Genomic DNA, 15,062 nt, shown 5'->3' with positions numbered 1-15,062 from the left:
TTGTGCTTGCCCTCGGGGCATCTATTTAGCCCCTCGTGGCACTTCATGTGCCGATCACCGGCATCTTGGCCCTCAGGGCACTTCTTGCATAGGTCTCTAGGGCAACTCCTCTTTCGGCCCCTGAGTCAACTCTTTCGTCCCTATGGCATCTCAACATTAGGGACTTCCCGGTGTGACGCAAACTAGTAGGCATCCGATGGGGAAAAGGCATGGTGTTCCTTACAGGCGTGCCTTGCATAGTGCCATTGCATTTCATCACTGGTCTCCACTGGTCGCTGTTGCGATTGCTCTCAGGTCTCGACACCCACCAGATTACGCCATGGGATCTAGGGGGTTGTACACATGCCACCTTGTCGCCATAGAAACAATGACATTTGCAGCCACGACCATCAGCACAGCTCGAGGGCGAGTTGTCTTGAAGGAGCGGAGTAGTGTTATGACTAGTGGATCCATTAGGATGAGAAAATAATAAGAAAAGAATAATTTAGATTGGTTTGGTTTGTTAGAATAAAGAAAGATTTGGTTACTTAGGATAAGGAAAGATTTGGTTAGATAAGGAAAGAGATAAGTTATTGATTAGAATATTTCTTTAGGGTCAAGTAATCCTGGTCCAGATGGATTCATAGGTAAATTCTACAAGACATATTGGTCAATTATAAAAGATGTGATGGCGGTAATTTCAGAAATCTGGGGGCACAAATTTGCTCATTTTGATACAATAAATACAACATTGGTTACTCTTATTCCCAAGAGGGAGGGAGCTGAGGAGGTCAAGGATTTCAGACCTATCAACTTAGTGCACAGCATGGCAAAACTAACAACTAAGGTTCTTGCTAATCGATTGGCTCAAAAACTGCAGGATATGGTCTCACCTCGACAAAGTGCGTTCATTCAAGATAACTTCATGCTTGTGCAACAAACTGCCAGATTTTTTCATTACCAAAAGAAAGCAAGAATCCTCTTGAAACTTGACATCACAAAGGCTTTTGACTCTATTTCTTGGGCTTTCCTTCTAGAAGTTCTTCAGAAACTAGGTTTTGGACAGTTTTGGAGAGACATCATTAGTGGTCTTTTGGCAACCTCCTCCACTCAGATTCTTTTGAATGGAGTTCCAAGGAGAACTATTAAACATAGAAGGGGATTTGAGACAAGGGGACCCTTTGTCACCAATGCTATTTATACTGGTTATGGATGTACCTAGTTTTCTAGTTTCTAAAGCAGAGGAAAGGGAGCTGCTGCAACCACTATCAGCCAGGCCACTGCAGCATATGCTATCCCTTTATGCGGACGATGTGGTATTGTTTCTACAGCCAAAAGATCAAGACATTCAAGTTGTTCTCAGCATTTTGAAGCTTTTCGGGGAAGCTTCGGGGCTGCAAACTAATGTGCAAAAAAGCTGTGTTTATCCCATCCGATGCAGTGTTGGGGAGATGGAAGTCCTGCAGCAGCAGCTGCCTTGCCAGGTCTTCCTTCCCTTGCACTTATATCGGCTTGTCCCTGTCACTAATGAGACTAACCAGAGGGCTAGTGCAGCCCATTATCGATAAAGTTGCTGACCAATTACATGGGTGGAAAGCTGAATTATTGTCAAGGGCTGGGAGAAAGGTTCAAGTTCAATATGTGATGACAGGAAAACTTATTTACCTCGCAATGGCTGTTGATTTGCCTCCAGGAGCTCTCAAGGCTATAGATAAAATTGGGTTGTAGACCAATTGAGTTGGGAGGGATTCATACGGAAAGGAAGAGAGGTTAGTTGTGGTCACTGTTTAGGGGCGTGGGGAAGGGTTTGTAGACCAATTGAGTTGGGAGGGATGGGTATTTTCAGCCTAAAAGAATTGGGTTGGGCCCTTAAAATGAGATGGCTGTGGTTGGCCAAAACTGATCCTTCTAAGCCATGGGCATTCCTACCTATACACCTCTCTGAAAAGGTTAGATATTTCTTTTCAGCTGTAATGTATACTGAAATTGGAGATGGTGCTTCAACCCTGCTTTGGCAAGACCGTTGGATTTTGGGAAAAAGAATAGAAGACTTTGCTCCTAGATTGATTGCGGCTCTTCCCAAGCAATACAGAAAGTGCAGAATTGTTCAGGACACTCTTGCAGATAACAAATGGATAACTGATATTAAGGGTGTGCTTACTGTCGGGGTGCTTGTAGATTTTCTTGACCTATCTTTTTTCTCGAACGCGCAAGAGACATGCACATTTTTTCATTAAGTAGGAATAGAAAAAGATCCAAAATGGATCAGTACAAGAAGACCCCCATTACGGTGGTCGAAAACAAAGAAACAAAAATACATCCATAAATAAAAGGAAACAGAAACTACTTTGACCTAAAGACCTGGGATTGGGGCTGTTAAGAGATCTAAGTTTGTAGCCCCTCCTAACACCCACAGGTCCCTTTCCTCCTCAGTTCTCTTGATGGCTTCATTAAGACAGGGAGAAAGGCCGTCAAAAACACAGGCGTTTCGGTGTTTCCACAATATCCAGAGGCCGAGACTGATAAGCGAGTTTAGTCCTTTTCTGGCAATTCCATGCAACTGATCACTACATCTTTTCCACCAGAGCATGGTATTCTCTTCATAGACATAAGGCGTGAAATTCTGGAGGTTAACCTTTGTCAGCAGCTTGAACCAGTAATTTCTTGCAAACACACAGCTCACGAGGAGATGGTCAATGGTTTCCATTTCCTGGTCACAAAGGGGGCACTTATCAGGGTGATCAAGCCCCCTCCTCTGAAGTCTGTCAGCTGTCCAACATCTCTGCAGCGCCACAAGCCATAGGAAAAATTTGCATTTGGGGGGGACCAGGAATGCCAAACCTTGTCACAATGCTCAAAATATGTTGATCCAATAAATAAACTCTCGTAGGCTACTTTGGCAGAGTATTTGCCATTATGGGCAAACCTAAAGATGTGTTTGTCCTCTCTCTGCGGGTTTATGTTAACTGTGATAATAGCATCCCAAAGATCAAGATAATCAGCTAGTACCTCCACAGTGAGAGCTCCTTGGATATCATTAAGCCAACTTCTATTTGCTAAAGCTGTCTGAACAGTTCTACTGTTTTGAATTCGCCTTGGCACAACTAGTAGCAATCTGGGAGCAATATCCATCACATTTCGTCCATGAATCCATCTATCTTCCCAAAAGAGTGTCGAGTGTCCATTGCCAATTTCCGTGTGAGTGGCAGCATGAAAGAAGGATTTCACCTTGGAAGGAAAATGCATAGGGAGTCCTGCCCAAGGTTTATCAGGTTCCACTTTAGTCAGCCACAACCATCTCATTCTCAAAGCCCAACCAAGTTCTTTAAGGCTGAAAATGCCCAACCCTCCCAACTCAACTGGCCTGCACACTCTACCCCAAGCCACCAGGCAGTGTCCCCCTCTGACTTCTTTTTTTCCACGCCACAGAAATCCTTTCCTGATTTTATCAATATCCTTGAGAACTCTTGGATGTAAGTCCACTGCCATTGCAAGGTAGATGATCATTCCTGTCATAACGTATTGGACTTGTACTTTTCTTCCAGAAAACCTGCTTTCAGTCAATATTTATCCAGGGTGTAATGATAAGCACATTTCAGTATTGCATCTGATGGAAAATATTCTGCAAAAGCAGTCTATATTGGACTATTTATTGGATCCACACACTTTGATCACTGGGAGCGAATTTGGCATTCCTGGGCACCTCCTAAATGCAATTTTTTATTTGGTTAGCTGCCTTGAAAAGGTGCTGGCCAGCTGACAGGCTACAAAAAAAGAGGTCTCAATCATCCTGAGAAATGCCCTCTTTGTTTTTTTTTCTCGAAAACGCAGGAGAGCTGCATTTCATTAAAATAAGAAGGTGAGCCCCAAAATGGGGCGGTACAATGCCCTCTTTGTGACCAAGAGACTGAAACTATAGACCATCTACTTGTAGGGTGTCTTTGCGATGAATGTTTGGTTTATGCTGCTTGGACAAGTCAACCTCCAAAGTTTTACTCCTCAGGTTGGAGAAGAAAATGTCATGCAGTGGTGGAAAAGCTGCAGTGACCAGCTGCAACAGATTGCTAGAAAAGGTCTCAACTCATTAATTATCCTGGGACTTTGGACAATTTGGAACCACAGAAATAGATGTGTATTTGATGGTCTTTCTCCTAACTTGGAAACGGCCATCAGAAGAGCGGAGGAAGAAAGAGAAATGTGGGAGCTAGCTGGTGCCAAGAGCTTGGCCCTCCTTACTACCCCAATGGCCCAATCCCGGGGATTGGCACGTAGTGTTTTTTAGTTTGTTTAGATGGATCTTCTCAAGTTTCTAAGTTTTCGACCTCCGTAAGGGAGTCTTTGTACCAGGTCTGTTTCAGACCTTCTTTTCCTTCTTCTTAATATAACGGGACTTGGTCATTGTGCAAGAGCTTTTGCCTTGCAAGGTAGAGGTTTTTCCAATGAAGTACTTGGGGCTGCCTCTTTCTCTCAAGAGATTGACCAAGGCGCAGCTGCAGCCCCTTATGGATAAGCTGGCTGATCTCTTGCCCGCTTGGAAGGTTGATTTGATGACCCGTGCTGGTAGTGGCATACAGGTTCAATCCGTGCTCACGGCAACTGTCATTTACCATGCTATAGCCTTGGACTTGCCAAATGGGCCCTTAAGGCTATTGACAAAATTAGGCGTGGTTTTCTTTGGAGGGGTCGTAAAGAGGCGAATGGTGGGCATTGCTTAGTTGCTTGGGGTAAGGTGACCCGACCCAAAGAGCTTGGAGGTTGTTGGGGACTTGCTCTCAAATACTTTAGCTTAAGAACAAGGCAACACAAAGAATGTTAAACGTTAAAGTCCTTCACCCTTCGAAGCATTATTTACCTTAGGATATAACGACTTTAGGACGAAGGTTACGAAGGACATACCTTCGTAAGCATGACATATAAAAATGGAGAGGAAATCATACGAAGTATAAGAGACAACATGAACAATTAAATATGTTGTTATTATTGAATCATTTATATTTTATTACTATGAAGAAATAGAAATGATTTCATGTTACAAGTCTACCTTCGGCTTGAGGAAAAGTAAAGAGTACAAGCGTGACGCAAAAGCAAATGTCAAGTCAGCGTGAACAGTACTGGAGCACTGTTCATCTATTTATAGGCACGGGACGCAGCCCATGTAAAATTACACTCATGCCCTTTACATTTGCTAATAATTCTATAATAATTCATCGGGGTCTAGATAGCCTTTTTCCCTTTTAAGTCGGTTTCCTTTTCTGTTATCACGCCGAAGCTTCCTTGCGCACAGCCTCGGCTTCGTTCCATCCTTCGTATCCCTTGTGCTTCTTCACACTGTGATTTTGACTCAAGTCCGAAAGGTCCAAGTTCGAAGGTACCTGCTCATGTATTATACTCCAGAAACATTGTTAAATCATGTTTTTGAGGACCTTCGGAAGCCGAAGGTCCCCAACAGTGGTCTTGGCATTTCTGACCTTCAATGTTTGAATTGGGCCTTGCGAGTTAGGTGGCTCTGGCTGAACAAGACAGACTCCTCCAAGCCTTGGGCTGATCTTCCTTTGTATGTAACAGCTTGCTGCAGTCCTTGTTCTCTATTGCGGTGGTCCCTGAGGTGTGTGATGGTCGTAGTACCCTGTTTTGGCGAGACAGATGGCTCATGGGGCAGAGACTGGAGGATTTGGCTTCCCATGTTCACGCTCTTGTTCCATTTAGGATCGCTAATAAGAGGACGGTGGTGGAGGCCTTTGATGACATGTCTTGGGTCAGAGATCTGAGAAGTTCAGTCACCTGGGAGATCATTTCAGATTTTCTGACCTTGTGGGCTGCTATTTCTGATGTGGTGCTTCATGCAGGAGTCCCTGATAAACATGTTTGGAGGTTTTCTAGCTCTTGTCAGTATTCGGTTAAGTCGGCATATGAGCTGTTGTTTAGTGGCTCAACTTCTTTTGGAGCCTATGAGAGAATTTGGAAGACCTGGGTTCCGGCCAAGTGTGGCTTCTTATGGCTGGTCATGCACAATAGGTGCTGGACAGCAGACCGTTTGGCCAAAAGGGGCCTCCCGCACCCTGCTTTTTTGCCCATCCACCACCTCTTAGTATCATGCGTCTTTTCAAGACAATTCTGGTTCTTGTTGCTGCAAAAGTTGGGGCTGCCGACCCTCTCTCCTGGCAATGATGAATCTAATTTTGATGAGTGGTGGAGCAAAGCGGCTGGGATGGTGCATGGTGATTTTAAAGCTGGTTCCAATTCCTTAATGGTGTTAGGTGCTTGGTGTATTTGGCGCCACCGTAATGACTGTGTGTTCAACGGTGTGCGGCCTAGTATCTCCAAGGCCCTCATTCTGGCTGAAGATGATTTTAGATTGTGGTGTATGGCTGGAGCAAAAGGTTTTTCTTTGCTCTCAGCTTATGTGGTTGATCCGGGTTGAGGTGTTCTTGGGGCTGTGTGGCTGTGGCCTGGGTGCTGTGTAGTGTCGTGTTTTGACTTTTTGTGTATGTGGCGGGGGAAGGCTGTGTTGGCCTACTATGTAATGTGTTGTTTTTTTCTTTTCTCTCTTTAATTAAATGATACGTAGCTCTCCTGCGTGTTCGAGAAAAAAAAGTTATCATGCGCTTTTCGAGATAAAAAGTAAGCCTCTCTATATAAGGAGAGGAGATGTATCAATATCAAGCAAAAAATACGAAGGAAAACCTTTCTCTCTTGCTCGACCATGAGCAAGGGCCCTGGCCAATTCCCTTGCGCTCCCTCAACCTAGCCACCATCATAACACATTTATTTGTTGAAGTCAAATACTTACTTTTCAAGAATACACTGGAGAAGTCAAATACTTCTGTCACTCGTTTTCCTTTCAAATGAATGTTGTAATATTTCAGTCTGTATGAAGTTCATCTCGGCCACGTCGTCGCCTTCGGTGGTTGCTTTAATCTTTTGGGTCCTAGTTTGCGTGTGGAGGTGGAGGCTTGCACCGTGAAATCAAAGCTGCTACGTCAGGGGATGTGGCTTGGTAACGATGACGTGGAGCGACCCCCCTTCTTCGTGGGCTTGTTTGCTTCGAAGATGAGGCATTTGGCGGAGGCGGGGCGGTGGATCAATGTTTTGGAAGTCTCGCTGGTGAAGAATCGGAGCTGTCTCGAGTGGGGTTTCTCGTGGCTTGGCAACGACGGCGCGCCACAGTCTTCCTTCTCTTCTGCCGGTGTTTGTAGTTATCGTTGTGTTTCCTTCGGCCTTGTGCTGCCTATCTTGGGGTGTCGGAGCTGCTCGTCACTTGTGTTGAGCTCGGCAACGATGACTCACGATGGACATTGTGTGTGTGGGGTTGCTGTTGTCTGGTTTGTTTGTACGTCCTGTATAGGTTTTGGGCCCGGTTTCCCTTAAAACTGGGTCAATTCCTTTCTTCTTAATTGAGAGGCAGAGCTCCTGCCATTACGTTAAAAAAAATATTTCAGTCTGTACCTGTTGATTCTTAATCTTATATCATTTGATTGTTCTGAAACAGTTAGAGGCATGATGTACTACAAGAAAGCTTTGAATCTTGAAGCATTTCTAGACATGGCCAAACGTGAAGGTAATAGACCATATCAGTTTTCTTAGCATAGGTTCCATTCTCCTGCCATCCACACCAATCTTGTTGTTTATTATGCCGAAGTGATGATTAATTCTATTAACATTTGGCTTTATGACTGGACCATGGTTCTTGTTTGTTGCATTTACATATTTACTCTCATTTTCCCTTACACTAATAAAAAATTATTCACAACTCTGCAGATCTCATGGAAGGATACAAAGCAGCCGAGTCAGTAAATGATGAACAATGGAAGATACACCAGAGGTCCTTATTTGCTCAATGTGAAGCAGTGGCTGATATGAAATTCACCTATGTTGTTTCATGCCAGCAGTATGGAAATGATAAGCGTGCTGCACTTGCTAATGCCCAAGACATATTGCAGCTAATGAGGAAGTAAATGATCTTCTAGCATTTACCTTAAAAATATAATACAATAATATCAATGAAATACTCATTTTCTAGTTTTAGTTTTTTTTCAAATCAATTGAAGTTATTTCCCTGTAAACTCATTACTAGGGCTACACTTCTTGTAGCTACCCTTCTCTCCGTGTAGCATATATTGATGAGGTGGAAGATAGAGTAGGAGACAAGAAAATGGAGACAGCATATTATTCTACTTTGGTTAAGGTTGCTCTAACTAAGGATTCTGAATCTGCAGACCCCACTCAAAATCTTGATCAGGTAATTTGGTCTATTAAATCTGGTAATGGTACACAAATTTACAAAACCCTATATAATGCCTGTCTCAATTCATTGCATCACATCAATCCTCTAGAAAGTCTATAACATTGGTCTTATAAATACATCTTTATGTTTCCAAGGTTATCTATCGGATAAAACTTCCAGGCCCTGCAATTCTGGGAGAAGGAAAGCCCGAAAACCAAAACCATGCAATAATTTTCACCCGTGGTGAAGGTTTGCAGACCATAGATATGAACCAGGTGTTTCTCATCATGCCGTTACTTCTCTTTTGTGAAGAAGATGACTTTCAATCTCATAAATTTGTTCTTGCCTTATTTATTTTGTAGGACAACTATTTGGAAGAATCCCTTAAAATGAGAAACCTGCTCCAAGAGTTCCTTACGGAGCATGGAGTGCGGCGTCCATCTATACTTGGAGTTAGAGAGCACATTTTTACTGGCAGGTTGATTACTTCAACACAATTGAGATTGATGGCTTTGTTCTTTGCATAATCTCACACTTATTCTCTTCGAAAATGTAGTGTATCCTCCCTTGCATGGTTCATGTCAAATCAGGAGCACAGTTTTGTGACTATTGGGCAGCGTCTCCTTGCAAACCCTCTGAAGTGAGAGCTTCTCCTTTTTTGACTACTCTGTATTCCACAACAATAAATGCACAGTGAAATTATATTGCACATAATGGTATGAATATCACGGTCCATGAAGCACAGCTCTCCAAGTCCTAGTAGGATTAGAATACGAGTCACCTATTTCAAAATTCATTGTGTACTCTTTCTGCAGTTGCATTGGTACCTAGGAATTTTCAGAATCGTAAGTTCCTGCCACTGGATTTTTTTTCCTGGAATGTATCTGAAGTTCTTAATTTGCTTTATGATAGGGTCCGGTTCCACTATGGGCATCCTGATGTATTTGATAGACTTTTCCATCTGACAACGGGTGGTGTCAGTAAGGCATCAAAGAGTATCAATTTAAGTGAAGACATTTTTGCAGGTTCGACTCAATCTGTAATATGCCTATGATTAAGTTCTCTATATGAGTGTTTGTTCGCTATGTGTTTCAACCATGAGTCTGTGTAAATGCCTCACTCATAACTAGTCCCCTGTGGGTGAGGATCCTATTGGACCCCCCCCCCCCCCCACCACCCACACACACACACACATGTCTCCTGTGTTTCAAAATAAACTTTAAGTTCTCCATGAAATATAAGAAATGATTTCGTAATTTAATTTCTGCTATGCCAATGGAGTATGCTTTCACTTTCCCCAGTAAGTAGTGTACTTATGGTGGTGTTTGGTTCACCTAACTAAAGTTTAGTCCGTGTCACATCGGATATTTGAATATCAATTGCAAGTATTAAATATAGTTTAATTACAAAACTAATTACATAGATGGAGACTAAACGATGAGACAAATTTATTAAGTCTAATTAATTTATGGTTAGCGAATCATGAACTAATTAGGTTTAATAGACTCATCTTTCCGTTTAGTTCTTATCTGTGTAATTAGTTTTATAATTAGAGTGTATTTAATACTTCAAACTAGTATTCAAACATCTGACTAAATTTTAGTCACTTGGATCCAAACGGCCCCTTAAATAAACATGTGCAAGAGACAACATATCATGAGATAGTAATGAGTACTGCAAAGTGCAAAGTAATATTCCTATTGTCTTCACTATTTTAGGTTATAACTCAACTCTTCGTGGAGGCAATGTAACACACCATGAATATGTACAAGTTGGTAAGGGAAGAGACGTCGGATTAAATCAGATCTCTAAGTTTGAGGCTAAAATAGCAAATGGAAATGGTGAACAGACTCTTAGTCGTGATATCTACCGGCTTGGACACCGCTTTGATTTTTTCAGGATGCTTTCATGCTACTTCACAACCGTGGGGTTTTATTTCAGTACACTGGTATGATCAATTTGTGTTGATCTTAAAAATATAAATCAGTATGATTCAGTATGTTTCTAACACATTTTACTCTTTCCCTCAGTTGACGGTTGTTACAGTTTATGTATTTCTGTATGGACGCCTTTATCTTGCTCTCAGTGGACTTGAAGAGGGGCTATCGCAGGGAAGATTGATTCATAATCATCCCCTTCAAATTGCTCTTGCCTCACAATCTCTTGTTCAACTTGGTTTTCTGATGGCTCTTCCAATGATGATGGAAATTGGTCTTGAAAGAGGATTTGGTCAGGCACTAAGTGATCTAATCATGATGAACTTGCAATTGGCTACTGTCTTTTTCACATTTTCCCTTGGCACTAAGACTCACTACTATGGAAGAATGTTGCTTCATGGAGGTGCTCAGTACAGAGGTACTGGCAGGGGATTTGTCGTCTTTCATGCTAAGTTTGCAGAGAATTATAGACTCTATTCTCGCAGCCACTTTGTTAAAGGGATTGAGCTGATGATTCTGCTCATTGTATACCAACTATTTGGTCAATCTTATCGCTCAACAATTGCCTATATTTTTATTACCTTCTCTATGTGGCTTCTGGTATTGACATGGCTATTTGCACCCTTTCTGTTCAACCCCTCGGGATTTGAGTGGGCAAAAATTGTTGATGATTGGTCTGATTGGAACAAGTGGATCAGCAATCGTGGTGGGATTGGTGTGTCACCAGACAAGAGCTGGGAATCTTGGTGGGAAGTGGAGCAGGATCATCTAAAATATTCAGGAACAATAGGACGCTTTGTTGAGATAATCTTGGCTATACGTTTTTTCATATACCAGTATGGCCTTGTTTACCACTTACATGTCACACATAACAAAAGCATCTTGGTAAGCTTTTCAGGTTGATTATCATTATCTTATTTTTTTTAAAAAAAAACTATGCTTTGATTGCATATTATTAGCTTTGTAGATCATTTGTATTGCAATGCTATTTCTTGTAGGTATATTTAATTTCTTGGCTCGTAATTGTGGCGGTTCTGCTCGTTATGAAGGTAAATATGATACTGTTTAGTTTATGAACAGAATATGGATCTTGTAGCAATAATGGTACAATTTTCTTAGCATTACATCTCTGGCTGCTATTTCTAGTTTCTTTCCTAAGTTGCCTATATTCTTTGCAGACTGTGTCGGTGGGAAGGCGGACATTCAGTGCAGATTTCCAGCTATTCTTCCGTCTGATCAAGTTTTTGATATTTGTTGCTTTCATTGCTATTTTGATTGTCTTGATAGTATTACTTCATATGACCTTTCGCGATATATTTGTGTGCTTTCTAGCATTCTTGCCCACAGGATGGGGGATACTTCTGGTATGTCATTCTCTTGCTTTTCAACATTTGGTTTACTTATTCTTTATAAACTCATAATACTAATATGCTTGCTTCTGCCTTATTGTTCATGATTTGATTCTTCAGATTGCACAAGCTTGCAAGCCTCTTGCTCGACATGTAGGATTATGGGGATCTGTTCGTGCCCTTGCACGGGCCTATGAGATAATTATGGGGGTGCTTCTCTTTAGTCCAGTTGCTATATTGGCATGGTTCCCCTTTGTGTCCGAGTTCCAAACGCGGATGCTGTTTAATCAAGCGTTCAGTAGAGGACTGCAAATTTCTCGAATTCTTGGTGGTCAAAAGAAGGAACGCTCCGCTCGTAACAAAGATTGATTAGTCTTCTTTCATGTGTGTTCCAATATGCACTTGTAAATATTTGTTACTGTCTCACGGGGTATAGTGTGTTTTTATGATTACAATATGTAAATATCAGATCAAGGTGTCATAATTGTATTCGTTAGATTACTGTGTGTGTTTCTATTGTAATAGTCTTTGATCCAGCACATGTACTTTTACTACATATATACGCAAAGTCTACTCTAATCAGGGTTTCCAACATGATAACAAGTCACTCTCCCTTCTCTAGATGCCAGGCTTCTTCCTCAATCCCACCCTTGTCAGCATGGAGCATTCCATCGGCTCCTCCATCCTTCCCCAAATACTGCACTTCGCCTAGAGTTGTTGTCTCCCTTGCACCCCCTCCAACTACCCTTGTGTTCCTTTTGCCCATCTACACCGGCGTAGGCGCTCATGCGCCTTTCGTGGACATGATCGCGCCTACCTCTGCATGAGCTCCTCCTATGGGTGTGGGCCTCGTTTGCTTTAGCCCCAACGTCGACCTTCCCCTCGCCATGACTGGCCCTGGTGCGGCTGCCACCACCATCGTGGTTGTTGCTTGCTCTGATGCAACCCCTGCCGCCATGGATGCCCCTGGCCCAAGTGTGGGTGCGCCCTCCCTTTCACTAGCACTGTGTAACGTTGTTGCCCCCTTCTCGGATTTTGCATCGGCCATTTTTTCAATAGCATGGTCCCACCTCACTCCAACACTCCCTCACATCCCCATCTCTCCCCCACTAATGGTACATACATCCCTCGATGTCATCGTCGCCCACTTTAGCTTGGTCGTTGCTCTCGTTGCTACCATGGTTGTTGTGGTTGTTACCCAGGACCGCGAACGCGCTGTGGCAATCACCTGGGAGCAACATAACTCCATGATGGATGCCCTTGCCTTCTAGCTCACTCTATAATGGATCCTTGGCCCCTCTATTGTCGAGCCTTCTCCGGTAGCCCTAGTGCTATCACTTCCATCGGAACATGAGGTCGTGGTTATCGTCAACCTCCACGCTCAGGCAACGGGTGTCCAGCGCATCCGATCTCTCGTCTCAGTCGTCCTCCACTACGTGTCCATTCACTACTCCCGCTGGTGTGACTAGGTGCTCCTCACCCTGTAGCATTATGCCCTTGACGACCATGCCCTCACTGATGCCATTGCCTAGCTACTCTCGTTCTAGCACCGAATGGACAGTGTGGTGCTCTCGTGGATCCTTGGCTCCCTCTTCACCAAGCTCTAAGACGCTGTCCGCGAGCGATGGGAACTACTCACCAGGCCTACCATGAGGCCCAGTTCCATGGCAACTAGGAGGACCACACCCTCCATCTCGATGTCTCCTTTTGGCTTTCTCGTAGGGAGACCTCTCTGTCATCGAGTACTATCGCAAAATGAAGGACATGTCTGACTCTCTCCGAGATCTTGGCAAGCATGTCTCCGATCGCATGCTTATCCTCAACCTCCTGTGTGGTCTGAGTTGGTGTTATGACCATCTGAAGGCCTTCATCAAGTGCTCCATGCCCTTTCCGTACTTCCATGACTTCCGCAACAAGCTACTTCTTAAGGAGCTCACCTTAGACACTAAGTCCAGCACGTCTACCTCGACTCTCTATGGCACGTCCTCCACCAACCAACCCCCTCGCCCTCTATCGCTAAGGGGGCTCCTTCATGCCCTCATGCCTCCACTCCTCCTAAAGCTTCTCAGTCGTCTCCAAGCTCGAAAGGTGGTCGTCGACCCCATAAGGGCGGCCACGGAGGTGATGTCACTCCCTATGGTGGACCTCTTGTGATCAGGACTAGCCATGGGTCCTTGCCACATACCCCTCAGCCAGCGCTGCTGGAAGTAAAATCCTTAACATTAGTGCATATCATTAGAAAAGAGGAATATGCACCTTTTAAACATTTTTTTATCAATCATAGGAAATTTACTTCTTCATATTGAATTCATTATCATAACTTAGAAGCATATCAATATGAGAACAGATATAGCAAAGGCATGAATTAGATTCTAATGGACAAGTGCATTTATGAGAACGAGATTGAATGCACATCTAGCTGATTTAAGTTCAATAAAGAATCTATTCTTCACATAGGTAGAATATGATAATTTAGATTAAATAACCATTGATGGGAACTATATTTGATTAAGATGAGTTCCCATACCTTTGCCTTTACCTTTCTTCCTTTGGGTGAAGAGCAACCCTTGAGGCTTGTGGCTTTAAACATGCACTTACTCTCTAGTAGATTTCCATAAGTAAGCTCAAGAGATATGTCATTAGTAACACAAGCACTAGTTTCCCTTTTTGTAATCATTTTTGACAAGGAATGAAAAGTGGATTACTAAAGCATGGAAACTTTATAATATGAACTAGATTATTCCATGATGTATGCTCAGTTTTAACTTATAAAATAAGCATAGTTAATTCCTTAAGATTATGGGAAAAAATCTAATTCATAACATGGAGAGCGATGAATGTAGAAGAATCATATCCAATTTAAGCAAGAAGAAATACAACATAAATCATTGGATTGATTTTCCTTGTCATGTTGGATTACACATTTCCATAGAGAAACTCATTCTCTATATGTGAGACTATTTAGATCAATTGGGCAAAAACATTAGTCTCACTATTCTAGTTATAAAGAGAGATTCCCTTTATAAGTGTCCTAAGGTTTTGAATTCCTTCTCTCTATAACTAGATCATGGCAATAATAGGATAATTAGTGTAAAACATGCCATGAGGTTCTTACAATAATTTAAAACATGTAGATTGTCATAGTATAGAAATGATGAATATGCAATCTACCATATGAGAGGAATTTCTTCAAAGAATGATGACATAATTCTAAAACAATTGAAGTGCTTCCTTTTTCTATGTGGCTACAAAAGACACATAATAAATGATAATTTAAGATACTTGCACTTAAAAGCATAAATGTTACCATCCTTTGGCTTTCCTCCATATTGTAGGCCTTGATTTTCCGCACAGGATAATTCTTTATTTCCTACAACATCAATATATTTCCCGAGATGATATGAGTTTTAGATATAACAATTCAAAATAACTTTGTGTCAATCTTGGATATATAGATCATTGTAAGATTGATAGCTTGAGTTAATAAGAATTGAATTGACTCTCTCAAGCACCCCAAAGCTTCATATCATCTCCATGTCCTGCAAATCTTGTCAAGCATATTTTGGTCCCCAT

The 15,062-nt window shown here is 42.3% G+C and overlaps 1 protein-coding gene across 7 annotated transcripts in view; it reads left to right on the top strand.

Moving 5' to 3' along the window:
* LOC100502361 (callose synthase 3) overlaps positions 1 to 12,083 on the top strand; it is a 93,405-nt gene extending 81,322 nt beyond the window's left edge. For 6 of the 7 annotated variants that reach the window (XM_020539334.2, XM_035962483.1, XM_035962485.1 and 3 more), the window contains 12 exons: positions 7,469 to 7,537; positions 7,738 to 7,930; positions 8,071 to 8,218; positions 8,359 to 8,478; positions 8,566 to 8,681; positions 8,760 to 8,843; positions 9,116 to 9,228; positions 9,922 to 10,151; positions 10,234 to 11,025; positions 11,139 to 11,189; positions 11,319 to 11,504; positions 11,610 to 12,083. In XM_020539334.2, the coding sequence (XP_020394923.1) occupies positions 7,469 to 7,537; positions 7,738 to 7,930; positions 8,071 to 8,218; positions 8,359 to 8,478; positions 8,566 to 8,681; positions 8,760 to 8,843; positions 9,116 to 9,228; positions 9,922 to 10,151; positions 10,234 to 11,025; positions 11,139 to 11,189; positions 11,319 to 11,504; positions 11,610 to 11,858 (2,351 nt within the window). In that variant the 3' untranslated portion in view covers positions 11,859 to 12,083. Of the gene's footprint in view, positions 1 to 7,468; positions 7,538 to 7,737; positions 7,931 to 8,053; positions 8,219 to 8,358; positions 8,479 to 8,565; positions 8,682 to 8,759; positions 8,844 to 9,115; positions 9,229 to 9,921; positions 10,152 to 10,233; positions 11,026 to 11,138; positions 11,190 to 11,318; positions 11,505 to 11,609 lie in introns of all 7 variants that reach the window. The other variant, XR_004852581.1, reaches the window with a different exon arrangement.
* The last annotated feature ends 2,979 nt before the right edge of the window (positions 12,084 to 15,062 follow it).

This window comes from Zea mays, chromosome 1 (genome assembly GCF_902167145.1).
Source record: "Zea mays cultivar B73 chromosome 1, Zm-B73-REFERENCE-NAM-5.0, whole genome shotgun sequence".
In the NCBI taxonomy this organism is placed as follows: Eukaryota; Viridiplantae; Streptophyta; class Magnoliopsida; order Poales; family Poaceae; genus Zea; species Zea mays.
Note: the sequence above shows the minus strand (reverse complement) of the source record. Positions and strands in the feature narration are given on the sequence as shown.